The 23,094-nt window shown below is 38.6% G+C and overlaps 4 protein-coding genes across 8 annotated transcripts; 2 read left to right on the top strand and 2 right to left on the bottom strand.

The window, feature by feature from the left end:
- Positions 1-56: 56 nt before the first annotated feature.
- On the top strand, positions 57-7,107 carry LOC118273645 (uncharacterized). 4 transcript variants are annotated; one of them, XM_035590727.2, is made up of 17 exons: positions 57-185; positions 1,106-1,270; positions 1,350-1,487; positions 1,691-1,823; positions 2,185-2,311; positions 2,594-2,719; positions 3,455-3,586; positions 3,665-3,799; positions 3,970-4,034; positions 4,105-4,248; positions 4,712-4,848; positions 5,066-5,243; positions 5,439-5,676; positions 5,976-6,078; positions 6,169-6,308; positions 6,428-6,605; positions 6,863-7,107. In XM_035590727.2, exons 3-17 carry the CDS (start codon positions 1,353-1,355, stop codon positions 6,986-6,988), a joined length of 2,097 nt encoding a protein of 698 aa, XP_035446620.1. In that variant the 5' UTR covers positions 57-185; positions 1,106-1,270; positions 1,350-1,352; the 3' UTR covers positions 6,989-7,107. The 4 variants fall into 4 exon arrangements, with proteins under 4 accessions (XP_035446620.1, XP_035446619.1, XP_035446617.2 ...); XM_035590726.2 differs by having other exon boundaries at positions 65-185; positions 1,124-1,270; XM_035590724.2 differs by lacking the exon at positions 57-185 and adding an exon at positions 775-949 and having other exon boundaries at positions 1,124-1,270.
- LOC118273648 (sentrin-specific protease 1) lies at positions 7,099-12,152 on the bottom strand. 2 transcript variants are annotated; one of them, XM_035590729.2, is made up of 7 exons: positions 11,949-12,152; positions 11,648-11,745; positions 11,200-11,444; positions 9,984-11,101; positions 9,559-9,745; positions 9,250-9,474; positions 7,099-9,126 (listed from the first exon to the last, which is right to left on the bottom strand). In XM_035590729.2, the coding sequence occupies exons 1-7, from the start codon at positions 12,032-12,034 to the stop codon at positions 8,965-8,967; spliced, it is 2,121 nt and encodes a 706-aa protein (XP_035446622.2). In that variant the 5' UTR covers positions 12,035-12,152; the 3' UTR covers positions 7,099-8,964. The 2 variants fall into 2 exon arrangements, with proteins under 2 accessions (XP_035446622.2, XP_035446624.2); XM_035590731.2 differs by lacking the exon at positions 11,949-12,152 and adding an exon at positions 11,818-11,926.
- A 378-nt stretch (positions 12,153-12,530) lies between these two features.
- Positions 12,531-14,358, top strand: LOC118273504 (dTTP/UTP pyrophosphatase). Its single transcript, XM_035590497.2, has 4 exons — positions 12,531-12,775; positions 12,919-13,160; positions 13,301-13,447; positions 13,867-14,358. The coding sequence occupies exons 1-4, from the start codon at positions 12,686-12,688 to the stop codon at positions 14,006-14,008; spliced, it is 621 nt and encodes a 206-aa protein (XP_035446390.2). The 5' UTR covers positions 12,531-12,685; the 3' UTR covers positions 14,009-14,358.
- Positions 14,359-16,190: 1,832 nt separating this feature from the next.
- LOC118273501 (uncharacterized) lies at positions 16,191-19,511 on the bottom strand. The gene is made up of 5 exons (XM_050701718.1): positions 19,255-19,511; positions 18,892-19,168; positions 17,444-18,555; positions 17,183-17,369; positions 16,191-16,964 (listed from the first exon to the last, which is right to left on the bottom strand). The coding sequence occupies exons 1-5, from the start codon at positions 19,347-19,349 to the stop codon at positions 16,587-16,589; spliced, it is 2,049 nt and encodes a 682-aa protein (XP_050557675.1). The 5' UTR covers positions 19,350-19,511; the 3' UTR covers positions 16,191-16,586.
- Positions 19,512-23,094: the final 3,583 nt, after the last annotated feature.

Raw genomic sequence — 23,094 nt, 5'->3', positions numbered from 1 at the left:
CACATTGCGACCAATCATAGAGCTAGAATAGGCATGAAGAAGGTGGCGTGATCACTACGTCACCATTATATACCGCCATAGAGATCTATAGTACTGTCTAGTACTGAACCGGGGCAGAAACTAATCAATAAAACTTGACAATGAAAGATATAGATGAATATACTGTTTAATACCGTTGTAACGAGGTACTAAAATTGTAATACTAGTAAAATATTAACCTTACGTCTTTTTATAAACATACAAAGTAGGATAATGTAGCATAGGTGTCTAGATAGGAAAAATCTTTTCGCACTTCAATGTTGCTCATTTGCGACGCTAGTGACATCTCTTGACTTTATACACCACATGATCATGCAGAACATATGTTTAGCGGAGACTGTTAACGAGTATTGAGATGTTTATTTACTTGTAAATTAATGCACTTGTTCGCTGTAACTACGTTACCGATGTTGGTTAATTGTTGGTTCATATTTTTACATTTCTATGAAGTGAAGGTATACATCAATCACCTTACTTGGCGGGCTTTTTTTAAATTAGATTGAATTACCTATACCTACCTACATGTAACAGATTGTATACAGTTTGTAAACAGTGACCAAATGATTAAGGCCACAGGATCAAATCCCTATTTTATCTTTGTAGGTAGGGGTTGGAGAGTTGGGATCATAGAGGTTGGAATGCTACAACCACAGTCCGCTGCCTATATTCTGCCTCTTCCTTATTATACTCTTTGGTCCATTGTCATTTTTGGTGATAAAAATAAATTGTTTACCTACCAAAAATGTTCAAGAATTACAAAGATCTGTGTGATGTGGTGTCCCTTCTTGTGTATTGTCCCAGCGAGCGATGTTATTTGTTCACGAAGGAGTCGAGCGGTGAAACATGGCTGCCCTCCAGCAAATGCGAGAAGAACTGCTGGAAGATGACCGCTCATAAGATTAATTTTGAGGTACCAACGAAGTAGGCCACTTTGATTCTTCTGGTTTGAATCACTGTCCGCATCCATCGCTCATTCTCCAGTGTGGTTAAGTCTCGGAAGCTATACTACTAGACTTACTGTTCCAAATATTACTAAAATATTCTGATTTTGCCCAATAATTTACAGTAGAAACTTCTGCCATAGTTATTCGGCATAGACGCTGGTACCAACTGCCATCCTCTGCGGGTTTACAAGATCTGGCTGCCGAACCATTCACTCAACTGCGTGTACCATGCGGTCTACAAAGTGGCCATCAAAGCAGACGTGAAGAAGAGGCTTAAATATAAAGCTGTGAGTACATATCAGGGAGAGATAAAAAGCTTGATACTCACGTGCTGAGGAGATAATTTGACTAGTATCATTAATCCAGGGCATGCGGAATCGGCTGCAATGGCTCAACATGTCAGAGCTGGAGCGCCAGAAGGCCCACTCCAACCTTCGCAGTCCAGAAGTTATTGCCTTCGCTCTCATGACTAACGGCGAGCTGAAAGATTCTGATAAAGATTCGGTACAAATTAACTACTTTTCTTATTTGTATGGTGTAGATATTTATAGCAGCAAGTTGTTAAGGGTCTCAGTACAGAGTTTGGACTTGTGATTCCTACTGAACTTCTAATACAAACGGCCAGGAGAGGACATTACGTACTTACACCTCCTTTTTTAAGTTTCTGTTTACAAATTACAATGTGATTATTCAGCTACTTATTACAGGAGGTAGAATCTGGCTCATTGATTGAAATATGTGAGGAGAATATAGTGATTGGACAAGACGTGGCTGGTGGCGCAGTGGCCATGGCCTCCCCTAACCTGCAGCTGCTACAAACTGCCGGCTACACCCGAGAAGGTTAATTATTTCATATTTTATGTAGGACTATTAATATACAGAATCAATATTGACTGCATTAACTGCTACACATCGTGTGACGGGTTCAATGTTCAGTTTCCACGCAACAACTAGGTATTTGTGTGAATCACAAAGTTACTCCCGCTTATCTGAGTGTTGTGAATCGCGCTCGCGACATAAAAAAGCCCCCTTCGACTTCAGGTAAAGCAACATATTCAGAGTTTCGGATAGGTACATACTACATAAGACGAAAAACCTGGTTATCTGTTTCAGAAACTTATTATTAAATGTTTCTTACATCTTCTCCCTTTCCCTTTACGTCGATTTGTATGTAGGTACTTCATAACTTACACGTTTATAGATCAAATTAGAATGTACCGCGAGTTCGTGCTGATGGTGTACCCAGCTATCTACATGAGCGTTAACATCTTCAGCCAGTTTATGATCGATCTTGGTTGGCAGAGGACTCAGTGTCAAAATCTGTTCAGGTACAGTTTCTTCTGTTCATTTCAATCAAATTACTTTCCTTTATTCATCGTTATTAACCGACTTCAAAAAAAGGAGGAGGTTCTCAATTCGACCGTATTTTTTTATTTTATTTTTTTATTTTGGCGGATTGATGTGAGGAAGTGTATTTTATGGCTAAATGAGACAATGGTAGAGCAATAGCCTACAAGGCTACGTCCGTTTTTCACATTGAGCTACTTACTCGAGCAGTTCACAAAATTCATGATCTCTTTAAATCTGGTTATAAGTTTCAATGTTACTAGAGCGGCAGATGTGACTGGGCGTGGAGGACTATCATTTTTAGAGCTGATGCTGTGGGCAGCTGCCTTGGAGCCAGCCACTCAGCACACAGGCATACCAGCTGAAATAAGGTGCAGATACATATTCAGGTAACGTGGCGTGGCGAGTAACCCTATATCTACGCCCACACAAATACCACACACACACACACACACACACACTCATAAGTAATCACCTACAAAGTATAATTTTAAGATCTCAATAATTATAATTATTTAAGCATTTTTAAACTAAGATAAACTATAATAATATAAAATTATATAATAATTATTAAGCCTGAATTTTATATCTTTAAAATTGCTGTGCCCAAACTGGGTCCATAATTGTTACTTTTACATTTAAGAACATCTCTGTACATACATTGTGGAAAGCAAATAAATGAATATGGATATGAATCTATTCCTAAGTACTATTTAAGTAACCTATTTATGATCTTCCTTTCTCTCATCACATAAGTTTTTTTTTTTACATTTAATGGGTCGACGTTTGGCCGCTATCTCACCTGATGGTAAGTGATGATGCGGCCTACGGTGGAGCACGTCTGCTCATAAGCAACCTATTCACTCGGGCTTTGAAGACACCCAGGTTATACCCATCAGGAAACACAGACTCCGGCAAGGAGTTCCACTCCCTAGCAGTTCGCACAAGGAAGCTTGAAGCGAAGCGCTTCGTGCGAGTGGGTGGAATATCTACCATGAAGCGGTGCCTCGCCGATTGTCTTGTGGTTCGATGATGGAAGGGACTAGAGGAAATCAAGTTGTGCAATTCCCCCGCACACTCTCCGAAATGTATGTATAATAATAATTAATGTATTTTCCATTTAGGTTCTTCGATAGTAACCGTGACCTAAAGCTGGAGTATGTGGAGTTCAAGGAGCTGGTGGCTGCCGCCCGCGCAGCGAGACAACTACCCATCGATGCTCTCAGCGTCGCGAGAGATGCTGATGTCTGTCTAAGGTTTGATCGAAATTGAAGTATGTCTCTTTTGTAAGTACAGTTCAAAGCCAATGACTGGATATATTTCATGATCGCCAGACAACTGGGAATGCAGCCAAACTCCCAGCTACCTCTAGCCGAGTTTCTTAGAGGAGTTGGTGAGCTCCGCCTGAGAGGAACCAGTTCACTGCTGCGGGCACCCAGGAGTATCTCCGCTTACATTGTGGACTTGCAGTTAGTAAATTCTATGCCACACACACTAGATAGATATATGATAATTTTACTTATGTAGATACCTACCTACACATTGTTATCTTTGTTGAGTTAGTTCTAGGTTATGGTAATTCCAATAAGATGGCATAGGTAATAGCTGAACACAACAATATCAGTGTGTAACTTTTCAGAGAACGTGAACATGAAGCGTCACAACCTTCAACCTCGACTACAATGAAGTTTCAACCGGGAACAGGTAAAAAAGTTGAGTAGACCCGTTCCTCGACTCTTGTACGTCAGTGTCTGATGGTATGTGTTGTGTGTAGCTGCGCTGGCCCAGCAGGGCTCGTGCTCGGCCGGCGCGGGGTCCGCGCGCCGCGCCGCGCGCCCCGACTACAGCGTGGCCGTGTACACCGTGCGCATGCGCCGCCGCCCGCCCAACGAACTGCTGGAGCTCAATAACTTTGACGGCAAGTCACGAAATGGTCATAATCATCGTCACTTCATCATACCCATCTCTACCTAAGCTATCCTGATGTTTTATGACCCTTGCAAACGAGTGAAGTTTGTATTAATATTTCTGTGGAGCGAACGAATCACCAACCCCTGATGGTAAGCGTTAACGCCGCTCGTGGACACTCCACACATCAGAGGAGTTCCATATGCGTAGCAAACTTACTGGCTTAACTGTATTCAATCCCCGATGTTGTTTTGTGTCTATGTGTATGTGAATTTGTACCTATGTTTGTGAACTCCCCCACGACACAGGAGAAAAGCCAAAGTGGAGCAAGGTTTATTTAAAAAAAAGTTGGTGTTGTAATTCACGAACGTAATTATTTCCTAGTTAGGTAATAATATTAGGTACCTTACATTATCAAGTTTAAGTATGTGGTGGTGTAAGGTGTAAAGTGCACATTTCCTCCTGGAACACAGAGGATGCAGTGAGCCCGTCGACCGCGCACCTGATGGTGAACGCGGTGCACTCGTTCGACGTGCTCGGGCCCAGTTGTGCGCCTGTGGAGGCCCTGGCCGCTGTCCACTACTTCGCTACTAATGTTGAAAGGCCGCATGTTAGTATACTAACAATGTACCATACCATATCAGATAAATGAATGTGATTAAAGCTAAAAAAACGTAAGAACGGGCTTCCTGAAGTTTCTCTTATTAGTCTATAGTATTATGTTACAAAGATCACATTGAGTAATTCAGTGATGTCAGATAACAGTAGTATGTAGTTGCTACCAAAGTACTAAAACCAGTGTAAAATAGATGGGAAGCATTTTCCAGAATCGGCGGCCATCCGGCGGCAGTTCCGTGAACATGGTGAAGCCGGCGTGGGCGTGGACCACGCCGGCAGAGGAGGCGGCGCTCGGCTCACTCCTGCTGCGCCTGGCTGAAGCTGTTAAACCTATTTGTGCTAACGAGCCGAGGCTACTGCGTCTGTCCTCGCCTGTCTATGCAGTCGGTGACTTTTTCTTGTTTTTTTATGGGATAGGAGGATAAAAGAACAGACGAGTCGCCTGATGGTAAGCAATCGCCGCCCATGGACACCTATAAAAGTGTGTTGTCGATTTTTTAGGGATTGTAGGTTTGGGGAGAGGGGCCTTTCATCATCTTTGGACTAAAGCATAGTACCTAAATATTGTTACTTGCGATGCAGGAGACCTGCACGGCAACCTGAGCGCGCTGCTGACGATGGAGGCGGCGCTGTGGCCGTCGGGCCCGGCGCTGGCGGCGGCGCGGCTGCTGTTCCTGGGCGACTACGTGGACCGCGGCTCGCACGGCACCGAGCTCATGGCCTACCTGCTGGCCGCCAAGCTGCAGCGCCCCGACGCCGTGCTCATGGTGCGCGGGAACCACGAGACACGCGACATACAGAAGATGTTCACCTTCTACAAGTTATTATTAACTAGCTACTTCCGCGCGGTTTCACCCGCTCTGCTTGACTCCTTTTGGTCATAGCGTGATGTTTTATAGCCTATAGCCTTCCTCGATAAATGCACTATTCAACACAAAAAGAATTATTCAAATCGGACCAGTAGTTCCGGAGATTAGTGCGTTCAAACAAACAAACAAACAAACTCTTCAGCTTTATAATATTACTAATTACTAATAGATAACATGTCTATTGCCTGCATTTTTCTCTAGTTATAAGTATTCTGTAGGTCAGGTACTCATTTCTCTTCCACTGTTGCAGTGAGTGCCTGGTCAAGTATGGCGAAAACGAAGGGCTGAAAGTATGGAATGCTATAAACAACGTATTCGACGTGCTACCGCTGGCAGCTGTTATTGACGACAAAGTAATCCATTCACAGAGCTTAACAATATCGTTAAGATTAACTTTGCAATAGCTTAGGTTACCTACAACTAACCATATTGTATCTGGGCAGGTGTTTTGCTGTCACGGAGGCATCCCTCCTCCATGGGTGTGTCCTCTCATAACTGCAATCGACAAGGTACCAGTGCCTCTAACGAAACCTGCTGAGCAGAGCTCTATTGCTTGGGAGTTACTGTGGAACGATCCTATTAAGTGAGTATGCAACTAGAAAAACCATAGTTTATTTCTTCATACTCTCCCATAGGAACTTAATTTTCTATTTGGACCAAAGTTCCTTTGGTTTGTTTGAAGTAAATGTTTGATATGTCCAGGCCAAACAAAATAACAGCGACCCTGCAACTGGAGTTGTCTTCGAACGAAGGGTTCGCCGCCAACACGAAGCGTGGTACAGGCCACGTGTTCGACCAGACCGCGCTGGATCGGTTCCTCGTCGCCAACCAGCTCTCACACGTCGTGCGGGCTCACGAGCTGCATCAGAATGGGTTTATGGTAACTCTTCAAAGTACTGAAGTCTATCTAATGGTCTTCTCCTTTAACCTGCTCTTAAACCTAAGTTACTTGGCCTATATCTTCTCTTTCCTTTATTTTCTCCCTTTATAAGACTCCTCATCACAATCTTGTTTTTATCATACCTCACACAAGCTTTCCATCGTATCATTGGTCGTTCAATAACTTTCCGTCCATTCACATTTAAATTCGGCCCTCATTTCTTTTCCATTCCAATTAGAACTCATTTATTTTTCCAGTGTCAGCTTCGCGGTCGCCTGGTGTCAGTGTTCTCATCATTCCACTACTGCGGTGGTACCAACGACTCTGGCGTGGCCTTGCTCGAAGGCGGGAAACTGAGGCTCATGCGAGTCAACACTGACTGAACTACACCAGGGACTACATCACACGAGTAAGTTTACTTTCATTCCGTTCAAAGACAAAATTGTGCCAGTATAGTTTCGTCCAGTTTGTAAAATTCAATTAAAATACAAAATGATTTCAATTTTCTTTTATTTATTATTCCATCACTTAGAAAACTTCCGAGAGCCTTTTGCAGGCGAAACAAAATGTCTAATTTATAATTATTATGAATTAAGTTAGTTTAACTTAACTATACTTTTATAATACAGACAGATACTTAACGCTAAGACTAAATTGTTACCATGACAAACAGACAAACATCCTTTCAATTATACTTACACATAAATTATTTGGGACTTAGAAATTAGTAAAGAAAACATGCGATTTATTTCTTCTAGAAAGATAAGTAAATAGGAATGACGATTTATTTGTCATAAACTATAACTATTTATATGGGTTTCATATAACTGTGGCGTCATATCTCTTTAGAATGACGTCATACGGAGCCGAGGTCTACTGCAGTGTCTAATTAATTACAAATACAATCCCAGACAGTCATTAGCATCGTTCTTTAAATACAAAATACATTTAAATTAATAATTCCGTCCATACTTGCAATACACACATACCTTAATTATATCTACAATCCACATAATGTGCATGTACTCATCACATACATAGAAAATATACTTTTATATCACAAAGCATTAATAAGATTACCCTTTGTGCCAGTCTGTCTGTCATGGGAACTTGTAAATTAACATAAGGAGCAATGAGAACATTGTAGTCTCATGACTGGTGAGAGAACTCAGTTAACTGATTTTTAGATACTGTTTTAGGGTAATAATAAAACCAAGTTCAATATATTCAATGTTCTAAATTGAACCCAGCGCAATTGCGCAAAACCAATCCTGATCCTATTTTCAACAGTACCCAAAAATAAGTGCATGTTTTATATTGAACAAAGTTGCAATGACGATCTTACTAAGTCAGTTTTAAAAGACTTAAGTAATTAATATTTTTGATTCTTATACTTACAAGGGAATGGAAGATATTTATATGTACATAAAGAGTTACTTTACTTAGTTTTTCGAATCTTTATAAGGTCCGCAAAAGTATTCTTAAAGACATTAACATCGCCCATACATTGCCTTGACTTGAAGACTTGGTCAAACACATTGCTTTTGTAATGGGTTACCCGACAAGTAATGAATTTGATAACCAACACACATTACCCACAAAAACTTGAAGATTCTACTGATGAAATTATACAAATAAATTCAGATTTTAAATATAACCAGCATTTAACTTACTTAATATATTATAAACAATCATCTCAGACTTAAAACTGACAATATGTCCATTTGTTTTAGTTAAAATTTATTTTTGTTAGTGATTTATTTATTTTACATTTAATTTCTAATAATCTTCTCGTACTTTCTTAGGTATTATAAAAAATCCATTAATTTAAATTGGCGATGTCTTGAAAATATCGTTAATGTGTATTCTCTACTTATTACAGACTATACTCCCGTAACTCTTCATTGCTTCAGAATGAGTTATGGTTAACGATAAGAACCCCATTATGTAATGGGGTTATTATATCAATACATAGTCCACATAGTAAAATATTCATAAATGTTTTTTATTTACATTTGTTCAACATTCTTTAATATTCATTGTGGAACATCAAAATTGAATAAAACTATTTACAAATTAATAATGTTTTAGATTATTTTGCCAAAACACTTAAGAACATTCGCAAGGAGGAATACAATTGCAAAACATCATAAACAAAATGAATTATATACAGTGCAGTCACAATGGTTTCTTCTAGAGATCACCATACATTCAACTTAATATAACACTTTTCACAAGGAAACACTGTTAAAGCACTAAGAACAGTAAGTACAGTACAGTTACGTAAAATATAGGAATCACACAATTCGCGAATAAAATAAATAGATCACTAACAAGGAGATACACTGAGGACACTGGTCTAGAGCAGTAGTTTCCCGGTGAGTATCTCGAGCGCGGCCTTGCGGCGCAGGTAGGGCATGTGTGCCTGCGTGAACGTGTACGGCGCGTTGCGGGACGAGAACTCCGCGAAAGTGCACGCGAACATGCCGCAGTCGCTGCCATTCATCTGCTGTGGAATGTCCTGTGAAAAAAGTGGGAATCCATAAGTCAATTTATCAGGAGTCAAATACAAATTGTACCATCGCCATGCTACAATGTCAATAAAAAATATTCTAATAGTAAGAAAAGGGAATTTTAGATTTACTTTGAGGCATTCTGTTTTCCAGCCACTGTCATCGAACGGCGCTCCTTTCTTGTCTTGATGTTCATCTCTGAGATACTGCAACAGTGCGTCCAGGCAGGCCTGGTTGCGGCCGCCCATACTGTCAAGGTAGTTGATTTTCTTCGCGCGGAAGTCTACGATACTGAGGCACCAATGCACGCCCAAGTGCACGGGAACCACTATGAGGTCATGCGCAAATATATCCACCTAAAACATTGTCATTTAGGAGTTATTTACAGTCATGGTAAGGCATAATAAACAAATGGTTAAATAATAAAATGTGCTGCTTACCTTTCTCGTCCACCTCCTAAGACCAGCCTGTCCACTCTGCATGAGCTTAGGATAGAAGAATGTGTTGGTAGCATAGACCTTCGGCAAGTCTTTCCTTTCCTCGCTTCTCTGCATTAGCAGGTTCATGTAGAAGTTTATAACTTCATCATTCAGCCAGTTAAGACCCGTTAGAGTTTGCAGGTCCCGCCTGAAATGGTTGTAATTAATTTATAAAAGGTGTAAAATTAATGCAGAATAATCCACAACTATTCCAATTAAACCATATAAGAAAAAAATAAAGAAATACTGTTAGTGTGTCCGTCAGTGAAGCTAGGTGCTTGTTCCAAAACTCAATTCTTATATTAATAAAGACATATAATACCAGAATGAGATGAGAATTTGCCAAATCAATTTCATTATTTTTTTGTAATTGATAGACTTCTTACCTGTGTATTCTCAAATTGAATTTCTCTACAAGCATCTGTCCAGGAGGTCCTGGTCCCAGTGCTCTGTTCACTAATTTTTCTTGTTCTGGAGTCAGAGCAGGCAGCTCTACAGTGGGCTGTGGCTCCTCAAACAGACTCTCAGGTATACTCAGCTCATACTTCAGTTTATGCTCCAGGTGAGCAATACTTTGTTCACTATTTACTTTTGATATGATATCAGACTCCCGAGTTGCATCTTTTAGCTTTGCCTGTGTCTCTTGTCTCTTTTTCTTATATTTTGATTCTAATTTTAAAAGCCAATCTCCTCCAGTAATGGCCTTGTCTCTATATGAGTCTTTTAATGTGTTGATGGGTTCAATCCTCTGAGAGGATGTAGTGGATGACTCTGATGGAACTACTTCTACTTCTGAATCGGATGAGTTTATGGACGCCACTGTGATGGGATCATATTCCTTTGATGCATCATTGTCTCTTTCAGCAGCTAATCCTTTTTCTACCAATTTAATTTCATTGAGAGCATTTCTTTGTGATTTCTGTGTTAGCCTGAAGGAAGCAGCTTCATCAGCTAGATTCACAATATCAATTGGTTTTCCTGTTGCCATTGGTTTCATTGATGCTGCAACTCTCCTAATAAGTTCTTGATAATTTTTCTTTTCATTTAGATTGAATACTTCTGAAATTGTTGACCTAGAGTTACCATTGAGACCTAAAAATCTATTTCTAGAAAATGATGAGAGATTCGATGTAGTTGGTTTTGAAGGTAGCATCCACCTTGGTAGGGGAGTTGGAGCCTTTTTGTAAGACTTAGTAATGCCAGGAGGTGCTTTGAATTTTGTAAATGTTTTTGGTGACATATTCATCATGCTCCGTTCTGTTGGTTTTCGACTTAACTTGTAAAACACTGGATCCTCTACAGATCCATCAGTAGTATCAAGGCCACTTTTACTGAGGAAGTATTTGTACGGTCTAGATGGTGGCGGGGTTGACACTTTCTTAACAAAGATAACATCATCCTCTTGCTGATTATTGTCATGATGATCATCCTCGTCATCTAAGTCAATGTACACTTTTGTAGGCTTTTTGGGAGGGTTCTCTGCTTTTGATTCTACCCAAGTCACCTAAAATGCAAAGAAATTATAGATAAATTAAAATATTACAAAAGAAAATAGCCAGGAAAAATAAATGTTTCCTTTATAAACAATAATATTATACTTACATCTGTATCATCATTTTCGTCATCTATTAATGCATGTATCACAGGCCTTACAGGTGTATGTTTCCTAGGTTTTCTCGACGGAGTGGCCGGCCCATTCTCTGACAAGCCCACCAACTGGATAGGCACAGTTCTCACTCTGTTCTTATTGAGTGACTCATTGGGTGTGGATGTACTAGGGTGGCCATCTATCTGTATTGGTACATACCTAACATTTTTATTTTGGTTTTCCTGCTTCTCCCAATCATCTAAAAAAGTGGTTATAGGATATTAGAACTCATTTGTAGGTGAAAACTTTATGATACAAATATCTGATAAGCACAGTATCATAATACAGTCCTGTTTTTGTTAGTGCAACAAAACACAGTGTATGTGTTTGTGGGAAATGCTTATTAGGTTAGTCTTCTATTTACCAAACATGTCTTTAATTGTAACAAGTGTAAATAAATACCATTCGAAGCCATGATGTCTGGGAAATTGGTTCTATTCAGTTGCTTGAGTCTCTTGAGGGCCGGTAGCTCATCGTCCGACGACAATTCATCATCGGCCCTGTAAACCAACAAAACGTGTTAACTTTGGATTCGCATAGTTATTCGTACATTCAAAAACGTAATGACCCACTTCCAAAACTTAGATGCCGCTTTTAGCGATACTCTAAACATTTTGCAGTATTTCTTCACAGTAATGGGAATTATTTTACATCGACTTTACCGCCATAACGAATGTTGTAAACATGTAATGTCATGTCATACCTGTCTCGTTTGAAGCTTGTTCTTATCGGTGGATTTTCATCACACCAACCCAGAAGACTACGAACATAAGCCACTACGGACTTCATTTTCAATAAATTATGTTTCCATCACCTATTTTCGTCGCCTTTCTAACTAAAATGCCAAAAAACGCTACACAACCTCAATACAAGACAACTGTGCAACACCATAGACAAAAACTTTTTCTATTACAACAATAGGGTAACCCACCAGTTGCAAAGAGCTAGTATGTTGTTTGTGGTAATTTTAGTCGATTGTCAATCGACGTGGTATTTTTTTCAAAACGTCACATTTGCATCTTTTTTCAAAAATATCAAATAATTGTGAATATTTATGAAATTACACAATTTATGCGACTACTGCGAGTTATAGATGATTTAATCCCGTGATTTGGTGCAATACTAATAGATAATACTAATTGAAATAAAATTAACGTCTCAACTGAGCTGTGACATGTACTGCACACTGGCCGGCAAGTCTGATACTGATATACTGATACAAAAAACTACGCACTATTGATGACTCATACAGCACTACTACTAGTCACTTTGACAGTTAAACTTCAAAGTCAAAGTTTTGGTACGTTTGGTATGCCAAGAAAACGTGTATTTGTTTACCTTTACATATTTTTATTAAAAATCTAATTTGTTATTATTTTATGACACTGAATTGGACTATACTTTATATTTTCTACAACTAAACGTGTTTAATAAATAAAAATGTTGCAACCAATAATGCATATTTTGAAACAAAAAAATATAATATTAGCGAGTGGTTCCCCTAGACGAAAAGAACTTGTCGAAAATATTGTAAGTAAAGAAGAGGCAAAGAATTAATGTATATTGAATTATAATAAATATAAATATTTTCATAATGAAAGAGACAGCACTTTCATTAGAGCCGAACATTATTAGAAAAACCATAAAAAGGTAATAACTCTTAACATTTTCAGGGCCTCAAAGTTGGTTTGTGCCCATCATTGTTCGAAGAAAATCTTGACCCAAAAGCATTTAAAAGTTTTGGTGAATTTGTTGAAGAAACAGCATTGCAGAAAGTTTTAGAAGTTGAGACAAGGTTAACCGCAGAGGGTAACAAACCGGATGTAGTCATAGGGGCTGATACTATGGTCACTTTGGGGGCTGAAATGTTTGGCAAACCTACTTCAGAGACAGAAGCATTCGAGATGTTATCTCGGTAATTAAAACTATTTTTTCTATTTAGATCTTCAGTTAGAATTAATTAGAATAAGAATCATTATAATATAGGAACCTCTAGAAGCAGAAAAGACGATGTCCATTTGAATGAAACTAATCTAAAATGTATTTAATTTTCAGTTTATCAGGCAGAGGCCACACTGTGTACACAGGAGTTGTGATCAAAGCTTCAGATAAAATTGTGAAGTTCACTGAGAAAACTGATGTTTTCTTTGGTAAACTGGACGAGCAGCAAATCAGAGGTTACATAGCAACTGGAGAACCCATGTAAGTTTTGTTTAGTATCTACAGTAGATAGTGTAGATTCTACATTATTATAGACTATCTCTGAATTTCCACCATCCAAATATTTTCAATTCCTTAAAAATAAGGTGAAATATTAATTTATATTGCTTTGAGTGTCCTAGTGAAGTTCCACTCTTTAGATCAATTTTATATTCTACAGAAGCTTTTATAGACTACCTCTGAATTTACACCATCCAAATCTTTTCAATTGGCATCTTAAAAGCGATGGTAGGTGAAATATTAATTTATATTGCTTCAAGTGCCCTAGTGAAGTTCCACTCTTTAGATCAATTTTAATTTTTGACAGAAGCTTTATAGAACTAATGTCAAGAATCATTCTTAGTCTAGAGATTTTGGAGTGAAATCGGCACTAAGCACATAATCTGTGGTTATCCTTCTAGGGACAAGGCAGGAGGCTATGGCATCCAAGGTGTTGGAGGCACATTTGTGGAGCGGGTGGAAGGTGATTACTTCACTGTGGTCGGTCTACCACTCTATAGGCTTTGCTCCGTTCTCTATGACATGTTTAAACATCAACTATGATGTTGCATTGTAAATATTAGTGCAATTTAGTTTAGTTTGAAGATAGTTATCAATTCCATGTTTTTTTAAGTGATAAATGAGACAAATAGTACAATATGTGAAGTGAAATTATATTGTAAGTTAAAATGGGAAAAATAAAACAACCAAAGAGATTGTATTTTTTTTAAACGAATATTTGTATTTATTTGATAAATACTTTTTAAATAATGCTTATATCTAAAAGCTTTGTGGTATAATGTTAATCAATGACAAATTAGATTACATTTTGTAAGTTAATTCATTTTCTGTTGATTAATTATTACTTATGTACAGATCAATTATTGTTCTCTATTAAATGTTTGATTTATTAATTTCATTTTTAACCACCACATTCCCCAACATATGGTCCTTCTACCGTCTTACGAAGAAACAAGATCGAAGAACAAAGGAGCTGTACAGTGGGTTCAAGTCGTCTTCACCTGAGATTATCTGCTTGCTTGGATTTCTTGAAGCTTTCGTCGTTAGGGACGTCTCCAATCACACGGGAACAAAGTACCGTCCTTGTTGATTGGTGCCCAGATTCGAAGACTGATCCAGGAGAAGAACTCTCAGGACTGCGGGACAGGAAGATCTTCATCGATATCAAGCATACAACTATAAATTGTCGTCGTGTCTTGAGGATACTTGAAAAACTCCACGTCACAATCATCATCAGTGGTTTGCAACAAAAATCGTGAGATCGTTCCAAATTATTCCTTCATTTATCATTGCATATCTCATGCGCTTCATAAATAAATGTAGAAAAAACTCTACAAGGTGTGGCTCACTTTCTAACACTGAGTTGACTATGTCATTACATTTCTTACTTAGACATAGTCAACAGGATTCCTTTCCTGAGGAATACAAGTTATTAATTTCCGATAAACAACTACCTTCTAAAAATAAATTATTGTCATTGTCTCCATTCCTAGATAAATCAAATGGTTTGATTCGAGTAGGGGGGCGATTGGCTAATTCATTCTATGATTTTAACGTAAAACATCCAATTCTTTTATCAAGTTCACATATAATTTGCATTTTAATATTTAACATGTATCACCTGCGCCTTTTGCATGCTGGACCGCAACTTCTACTTGCCACGATTCGCCACCGATACTATCCTATAGGCGGTAGAAACCTAGCCAAAAGGTTTCACAGCAATGTGTAAAATGCTGTAGGATCAAGGCTATGACTGTTCAACCTATCATGGGTAACCTTCCAGAGCAGCGTGTGCATTTAGAGTTCCCTTTCTTAGATACAGGGGTGGACTATGCCGGTCCTATCATGATAGCTGATCGCAAGGGTAGGGGCTGCAGACTCATTAAGTGTTTTATATGTGTGTTTGTGTGTTTAGCAACAAGAGCTGTTCACCTCGAGCTGGTGTCTGACCTCACGAAAGACGCTTTCTTGGCTGCTATGAATCGGTTTATTGCTCGCAGGGGGAAACCTCGTAACGTTTTTTCAGATAATGGCACTACATTCGTTGGCGCATTCAATGAACTGGCTAATCTTCTATCGCAAAACCTAGATTTCAATGATATCGACCCAGGTATCAACTTTTCCTTTATACCTGCATACACACCGCATATAGGTGGGTTGTGGGAATCGGCAGTCAAATCCACCAAGCATCACCTTAGACGTATCTTGGGTTTAACAAATTTAACCTTCGAAGAGATGGCCACATGCCTGATACAAGTTGAAGCCATCCTAAACTCGAGACCCTTAACTCCCTTGTCCAACGATCCAACAGACCTCGTCCCTCTTACTCCGGCCCACTTCCTCATTGGACGATCACTCATTATGTTGCCACATCCACAGATCCAGAACGAGAACATCACCAATTTGCAGCGGTTCCGTCGCATTGAATACCTGAAGCAGCACTTTTGGCACCGGTTTTCCCACGAATACGTTTTGTGGCTTCAAGAGAAAACCAAGTGGCGCCGTTCTTCCGGGGAACTTAAGGAAGGGACACTTGTCGTAATCAAGGATAAGGGGTCACCTCCTCTGCTGTGGTTACTAGGTCGAATCGTCCACGTCCTACCTGGCAGGGATGGAATCACTAGAGTCGCCGACATCCGCACACGTAAGGGTGTCATTCGGCGAGCCTTTAATACCATCTGCCCTCTTCCAGTCACTGCAGTTGAAGATCCTTCAACGGGGGGAGTATGTTGAGACCACCGTCTTCAACATCGCCGCGCGCTGGCGGGAGTGAACGAGAGGAGCGGGGAAAGGGGCGACGGCCGCCCGCCCGGCTCACCGCGCGCCCGCCACCCGCCAGTCAGCTGTTAACTGCCCAGACGATCATCCGCGCTCGCGCATCCTAAACCCTTTTTCTTATTATTTCGTTCCGTAGACGCGACACCTTTGTACCAGTAATACCTTTGCTACAGCCCTTTTTATTCGTAATACAGTTATAAATACAGTCCACTCGAGTTTTACTGCCTTCTTCGTTGAACCAGCCACGGCACACCCCAACAGTTGGTGTTAGATTTTTAATAATTATGTGCATTTCTGCCTACTATCCTATGTGAATAAATGGCTTTAGAGCCAAGAGATAAAATCAGGGACAATTTAAATTCAACCTTATTTGCTTGTAAATAAGACAACGAAAAATAATGACGGAAAATGGACTGAGAAGCGACGACCGTTGCGGCGGCATTGGATATGCATTAGTATTGACCGCTGATGTTTGTAATCCCAACTGTAAACTTACTTTGAGGCACTCTCTCTCCCAGCCACTATCATTAAAAGGCTCCCCCTTTTTATCTTGATGTTCATCCTTCAGATACTGCAACAGCGCAATCAAACAGTTCTCTTTGTTTCTCCCGCGACTGTCCAGGTACTCAATTTTCCGCGTTCGGAAGTTTATGAAGCTGACGCACCAGTGGTTCGTCAAATGTACTGGAATCACGAGGAGGTCGTACGCAAATATATCCACCTGTAAAATACAATAGCTGTTTCATATCATACTGAAACAAGTAATAATTAAGTACATAAAAAATATCAAGAATAAGAGTGTGTATCAAAACTCAGATTGATCTGTTGTCAGGAAGGGGGAGAAATTCCAATAACTAAAGACCCAAACAAACAAATAGGTCAAGCTAAATAAAACCGTTTAATATAGCAAATATATATTTTACAGATAAATTTTAGCACCTTTCTTGTCCACCTTTTAAGTCCATCATGCCCACTCATCATGAGTTTAGGATAGAATGATGTGTTCATAGCGTACACCTTCGGCAAGTTGTTCCGTTCCTCACTCCTCTCCATTATCAGGTTCATGTAGAAATCAATTACTTTGTCATTCAACCAGTTCCGTTCTGAAAGAGTTTCCAAATCTTCCCTGAAATAGAAAAGAGCATTAATATTACTTTTTTATGCTGGTTTTAAGTATTTTTTCTAACAGACTTTACCTACTTGTAAATCTTCAATTTGAATTTCTCTATAAGTACTTTGTCTGGTGGTGAATTAAGAGCTGTGTTTATTAATTCCTTTTGTTCTAAAGTTAAATCTGGGAGGTTCAAAGATTTCTGATTTTCTTCAGCATTCAAGGAAAGAATTGTTTTAGTCAGGTCATTCTTCGATTTGGAACCAATTAATGTATCTTTAGAATTTTGTAATATTCTTAGGTCTGTCTCTAATCTTTTGCTTGACCGTAAGATAAGGCCAGGTGCAGATGAACACACCTCATTTCCTTCATCATTCTCTTTCTCTTTGGATGCAATGGTAGACATTTGCACAGTTTTTTTGCACTGAGAGTCTAATTTCAACTGGTTTGTTGAACAGCTTGGTTGGTTTAAGCTATTTTGATTATGTTCATTATTTTCTTGCAATACAATATTTTCATTAGACTCATTTATTTCAGACTTTTCAGACATTGGTTTATGTTTTGTTTGGGATTGTGTTTGAGATTGTAGTACATTTTCTTCATTATTCTTATTCATTGTGTCGCTCACTGTGCTTTCTGATATTTTCGAATTAATATTATATATTAATTTCAATTTGGTGTTTAATCTCGATTTCCATTCATCAAAAGTTTCAGTCTTGAAAGATCCAGCCTGATTTTGTTCAGTGTTATCTGAATTTAACTCTTCAGGTGATTCACTTAGAGGATTTGAATTATCTTCAATTGTTGGATTTGGTTCAATTGACATATTACTAGAGGTTGAGTCGGTTCTATCATATTTGGGATCAGATTTTGAACGCAAGTTTTCATAGATACTGGATCTATGGCCAGGAGTTTTGTCATCTGCACACATGTTTGGTACAGAGTACTTCCGAATTATATCATTGATAGATTTTCGTGAGCTTTCCATGAAGGCTTCGTGTTTGGCTTTCAACTTCTTCAGCCACTCTTCAAAACTCTCAGTTTCTACACAGTGATTATCATTTTCTTCTCTTTCTTCTAGATTTATTGATGACTCGTATACCATCTTTGTATCACTTATATTTTCTGTCTTATTTACTTTTGAATCAATTTCATCATCTGAATTAATTTCATATGTTTCGATTGATTTCTTTGAAACTGTCTGAAATATTATGTGAAAATAATAACTCATCAATACACACAGCAGTTATTTTAATTCTACAATGATGAACTTGCCTATGACAACAAGCAGATAATAATTATATGGGAGTGTGGGGAAAGTTGAATGATGAGTTGCACAAACAATCTTTAGGAGGAGCACTAACAATATTTGTTCCATCAATATAATAGATTGAACTGTTTCAATGAAAATGAAGGACACAGTAAATGGTGTTAATAGAACAGAGTGATAATTGCAATCGCCAAGCAAGATAAGCAGATTATCTATTTTTGAAAGAAATCCTAATAACAAGTCGATCAGAAAAAGGTTTGAACTTACTTCTGCTGGTTTAATACTTATATTTAAGTTATAACTTTGGCTACAGCCTGCCATCTCCTCATCAAGCACAGGTTGCACTGCTATAGGGGTTCTCGTAACTGACAATTCTTTGTTTTCTGACAACATCTGAAGAACATTTGATGCTTTCATGTTGGAACTTTTTATTGGTTTCCTCTTTTCCTTGTTTAATAAATGATGTTTAATTGTTCTAGATCTCAGGGTCCACTTGGATCTAAGAGTCGGCATTTCATCATCAGATGAGAAATCATCATATACCCTGAAAAAGGGTATATTATAGATATATTTGGATGTTATTCTTTACTTCTTAGAAGCATGCATGCTATAGTTGTGTTTTTATCAAACCTGTTGCATTTGAAACGTTTTCTTAGTGGTTCTGTATCATCTGATATTCGCATAAGATTGCAAACAAATCCTTTAATATCCCCAAGTGATTTCATTCTTTACATACAAAGCAATTATTCATTCCGTAACATTTATTACAGGTATAAACAAAACACGTAAAATAACAACAAGTTAATCTCGCAAAACACAATATTATTTTAATAATAAACTTTACATCACATCTGTTTTTTTTTGTATTGTAATTTGTCAAAATTTGTTTAATTTGTCATTGTCAATGTCATTATTGAAAACAAAATGTCAAATTCATTGGTTTTTTCTTGAATGGCAATCGGAATTCAATGTTCCAGTGCTGCCACCAAAAATTGACATAATTTTGACATTTACTCATGCAACAGATAGATGGCGTTGCAAACTCGAAATGTGGAAAACGCAAGAAATCGCCCGATCGATTTCGAGGAGATATTAGGTATAGTGCTCAAGTGGGTGCGTAAACACAAGATTTCTGTTCCTTCATTCTTTGATCCTGACTCCAAGCTAATAATTACCATTTACTCAGAAAAAGCCAATATTAGTTTTTGTCCGGCCTGGGAATCGAACCCTTGCAAGATGTTGCATCTTGCACAGCAGCCAGTCACCCAACAACTGCGCCAAGTACTTTATACAAAATATTTATGCGTTTTCTATATACATAATGTTCTTTTCAATTTACATGTGTAAATTATTTAAATATTCGTTTTAAAATGCTCAAAATCTGCCACCTGAACCAGAAAGCTTTTACCTACATAAGTGAGTCCTGAAAACTAATCATACCTTAACTTAGAAAGTTTTAGACGATGAAGAAACGAAAGTTCGTAAAAAATTAAACAACTAATTAGTTTTGTGGTTTTCATATCAAGGGCATGAATTTATGGCATTTATTTATGGGGCCCTTAGACTGACATTAATGGCTGATCATGATCATTGCATCCGATACTAAACAATGGGAGTATCGATTTACCTATTACGAGTTAATGACGCGTAAGCAATGAATCATTCAGCAATGATTACCGATTGTTTGTCTGATCGATCATCGAAGGTGTCACCTTCGCGTCACTCGATCGTTGATGTTGTTACAAAATGCGAACAAAGTAATCAACAACAATGTGTTGTCTACTCAGACAGCGATTGCTCATCCTGATTAGGTAAGAAAGAGAGCAGGACGTCATTTATTTATGTAAGTAGGTACTGTAAGATTTGTACATTCAAACACATTATACCTAGACAAGACCAATCTGCCTACTTTATTTTTTGAGGGGAAAATCATCCAATGACTATTCTCCAGACTGAGATGAGGAGGATGATAAGAGGGAGTGTCAGACTCTTGCAAACTCTTTGGGCCGGAGATCCGGGATCCTGTTAGATCTTTCATAGCTCCGTATCGGACATCAATGCTACTGGGTCCCATCTGTCATGGTTTGATGGGTCTTTAAGGCGCACGTAAAAGCAACTTGCCGAACGCTCAGGTCTGGTCTTTTTATGTATTTATTTGTTATATTTCAATACAATTTTACATAAAAAGGTTCAGAGGGCTTTCGGCCCTCTGATTAGCTGGTCTGGTACGAATGAACCAACCAATCAGCGCCGAACGCGCTCCCGTTTTGACCTCGTTATACGTAAAAACAAACTCGTACTAAGGGTAGCCGGAGATAGTCCCTCGATCCCTGACGCTCGGAGTGTCTCCCGTGGCTGCTGGGGCGTGGGGAGGTTTGTTCCCTCACGCGTCCCAAAAATGGACAAATATTTCAAGAACGACGTAGTAACTGCTTTGCTAACCTAAACAATGAGCAGTGTCACTGCAACTCCATAGCCTTAAATAAAACTGCAAACAAAGGAAACTGCAAGACAACCTGTCTCCATAAGAGTTTACCAGGTATTTTAGTGTTGAGTTAATGCTACAGCAGCTTGACAAGACAATACTGAGGTGGGCGGTTAATTACGTAAGTGTAATAAGTAAGTAAGTACATGTTTCCCCGCCGGTTCGTGTTCCTACTTCATTAGCTGGGTTTCCGTGTATTTACGTACGCCATTGTGTCGCGATGCTCCCGTTTCGATTGCTGTCATAATGTATGGGAGCGCGGAACTGTTACGTATCGACTTTTAGAGATGTGCTCTTGATATCAATCGATTTATCGATGTGTCGTATAGATGGAGACATACACGGAAGACTGAAAACAGGAGATGCGCAACATAGATCTATTTAATAAGAATTACGTGATCAGATAGGCTCGAGTTACACGTGGGAATGTGTTTTGTATAGGTTTAGGGAGTCATAAAGCTGATTGAAAATTTTGGTATCTGTGTACCAACCTACATTGGCGACAAAGGAAGGTATCTTATACATAATTTCTGCGTGATGTGTGATCTTAAAACAGACGGATAGCTGGGCTATCAGTCAGCGGTAGAAACATTTTAGACAACCTTAAAAATTACCTAAGTGGCTAAGTTCATAAGTTCATAATACACAAAAGTCCGTCGATATAACCCACTACTACTCCTGTGATACCATCCCTAACCTCATTATTTTTTTTGGCTCTATCTGAGGCGAGATGCCACTTGGCGTGTTCTTATAAAAAATCCATTGTGCTCTGTGGGAACTCTGAGATTTGCCACCTGTGCAACGCGCATATTTTTGTGTTTCAAACAAATTCGTTTCTGGCGTATCGAATCACGCCTACCTTCGACTTGTTAAACTGTCGATATCTTTTAATTCATGTTGGATAATTTATTTTTATTTATTTGTTTACGTTTCCGTTGTTAATGCAATAATAAATAACGTTTATTCACAAATTCGGTTTGAGGTCAGTGTCGATGGCTGTATAGGTAGGTACCTATTTGTATTGTTGTTGCGAAATATGTAGTTGAATATTTTACTTAGTTATAATGTTTATTTAAATTGCTCTTTTTGGATGCACTTTAGACGTCTGTTTGGTCTTTGTGTGATAGGTACCGGATAGGTAGATTAGATAGACTTCTTAAACAAACCATACATAGGTACTGCTTATAATTTAATTTTATAGTACCTAAACAAAAATATGTAGTCTACATGTGCAAGTACGTAAGTATCTATGTACTTAGGTGAAAGGAATAAACAACAAAGAAATACTTCCTTCCTTCCTTGCATCTTGTCTCAACTTCCGAATTATAATAAAACAATCCTCATCATTCGGCATTACGTACATCCGTAATCAAAAAAATGGCGGGGTGTGGGAATCTCGGGCAGATGCGTGCACGCACTGCATCCATCGCATATGGCTATACAATGCCGCACACAATGAGAGAAGGTTTTAGAAGTTCCACTAAAAGGTTCCCTACATAGTATGTATTAACAGAATCATTTATTGAATTTTTAGGAAAGTTGCGTACTTAATCCTATAACCTAAGGACTTGAGGGCACTTTACGCATTATTACCTTTTACCTAGCTTTTTTTTTGTTGAGAGGAAATCTTATAAAGGCTAACTTTTTAAAGAAAAAGACTTGGAAGTGTGGGATTTTTACCTAAGTAAAACTGGCGCCTTATTAACTTTTTGACTATACCGACGTATACGACAATAGAAAACATATTGTGTCTCACGTAGGTGTGCGTTCCGACATACAACGGATTAGACCAACTGCCATAATAGACCAAAATGATACTGTTAAACCGTATTAGGGCGATTTCACTTTTATTTACATTGGATCTTCTGATCTTCCCTTGTTGTTACACAAAAGTTTGGAAGATAATATTGATCATCTGTGGTGCTCGCGGACTCTCACGGCTTCGCTAGGAGTAGGAAGAAGTTTATTAATTTAATTGGTATATT

The sequence above is a fragment of the Spodoptera frugiperda genome, chromosome 1 (genome assembly GCF_023101765.2).
Source record: "Spodoptera frugiperda isolate SF20-4 chromosome 1, AGI-APGP_CSIRO_Sfru_2.0, whole genome shotgun sequence".
Classification (NCBI taxonomy): domain Eukaryota; kingdom Metazoa; phylum Arthropoda; class Insecta; order Lepidoptera; family Noctuidae; genus Spodoptera; species Spodoptera frugiperda.
The sequence above is the reverse complement of the archived record's forward strand: the minus strand, read 5'-3'. Positions and strand labels throughout refer to the sequence as shown.

Excerpts from the sequence above, each read along its gene's own strand:
- LOC118273645 (XM_035590724.2), top strand. The coding sequence starts at position 782 with ATGTTCAAGAATTACAAAGATCTGTGTGATGTGGTGTCCCTTCTTGTG. Across the intron at positions 950-1,123 it reads CTCATAAGATTAATTTTGAG|TTATTCGGCATAGACGCTGG; the intron begins GTACCAACGAAG and ends CTTCTGCCATAG. Across the intron at positions 5,677-5,975 it reads AAGATGTTCACCTTCTACAA|TGAGTGCCTGGTCAAGTATG; the intron begins GTTATTATTAAC and ends CCACTGTTGCAG.
- LOC118273648 (XM_035590729.2), bottom strand. The coding sequence starts at position 12,034 with ATGAAGTCCGTAGTGGCTTATGTTCGTAGTCTTCTGGGTTGGTGTGAT. Across the intron at positions 9,746-9,983 it reads TTCAATTTGAGAATACACAG|GCGGGACCTGCAAACTCTAA; the intron begins GTAAGAAGTCTA and ends CAACCATTTCAG. Across the intron at positions 9,127-9,249 it reads GGAAAACAGAATGCCTCAAA|GACATTCCACAGCAGATGAA; the intron begins GTAAATCTAAAA and ends CTTTTTTCACAG.
- LOC118273504 (XM_035590497.2), top strand. The coding sequence starts at position 12,686 with ATGTTGCAACCAATAATGCATATTTTGAAACAAAAAAATATAATATTA. Across the intron at positions 13,161-13,300 it reads GCATTCGAGATGTTATCTCG|TTTATCAGGCAGAGGCCACA; the intron begins GTAATTAAAACT and ends TTTAATTTTCAG. Across the intron at positions 13,448-13,866 it reads ATAGCAACTGGAGAACCCAT|GGACAAGGCAGGAGGCTATG; the intron begins GTAAGTTTTGTT and ends TTATCCTTCTAG.
- LOC118273501 (XM_050701718.1), bottom strand. The coding sequence starts at position 19,349 with ATGAAATCACTTGGGGATATTAAAGGATTTGTTTGCAATCTTATGCGA. Across the intron at positions 18,556-18,891 it reads TAAGTATTAAACCAGCAGAA|ACAGTTTCAAAGAAATCAAT; the intron begins GTAAGTTCAAAC and ends ATAATATTTCAG. Across the intron at positions 17,370-17,443 it reads TTCAAATTGAAGATTTACAA|GGAAGATTTGGAAACTCTTT; the intron begins GTAGGTAAAGTC and ends TTTCTATTTCAG.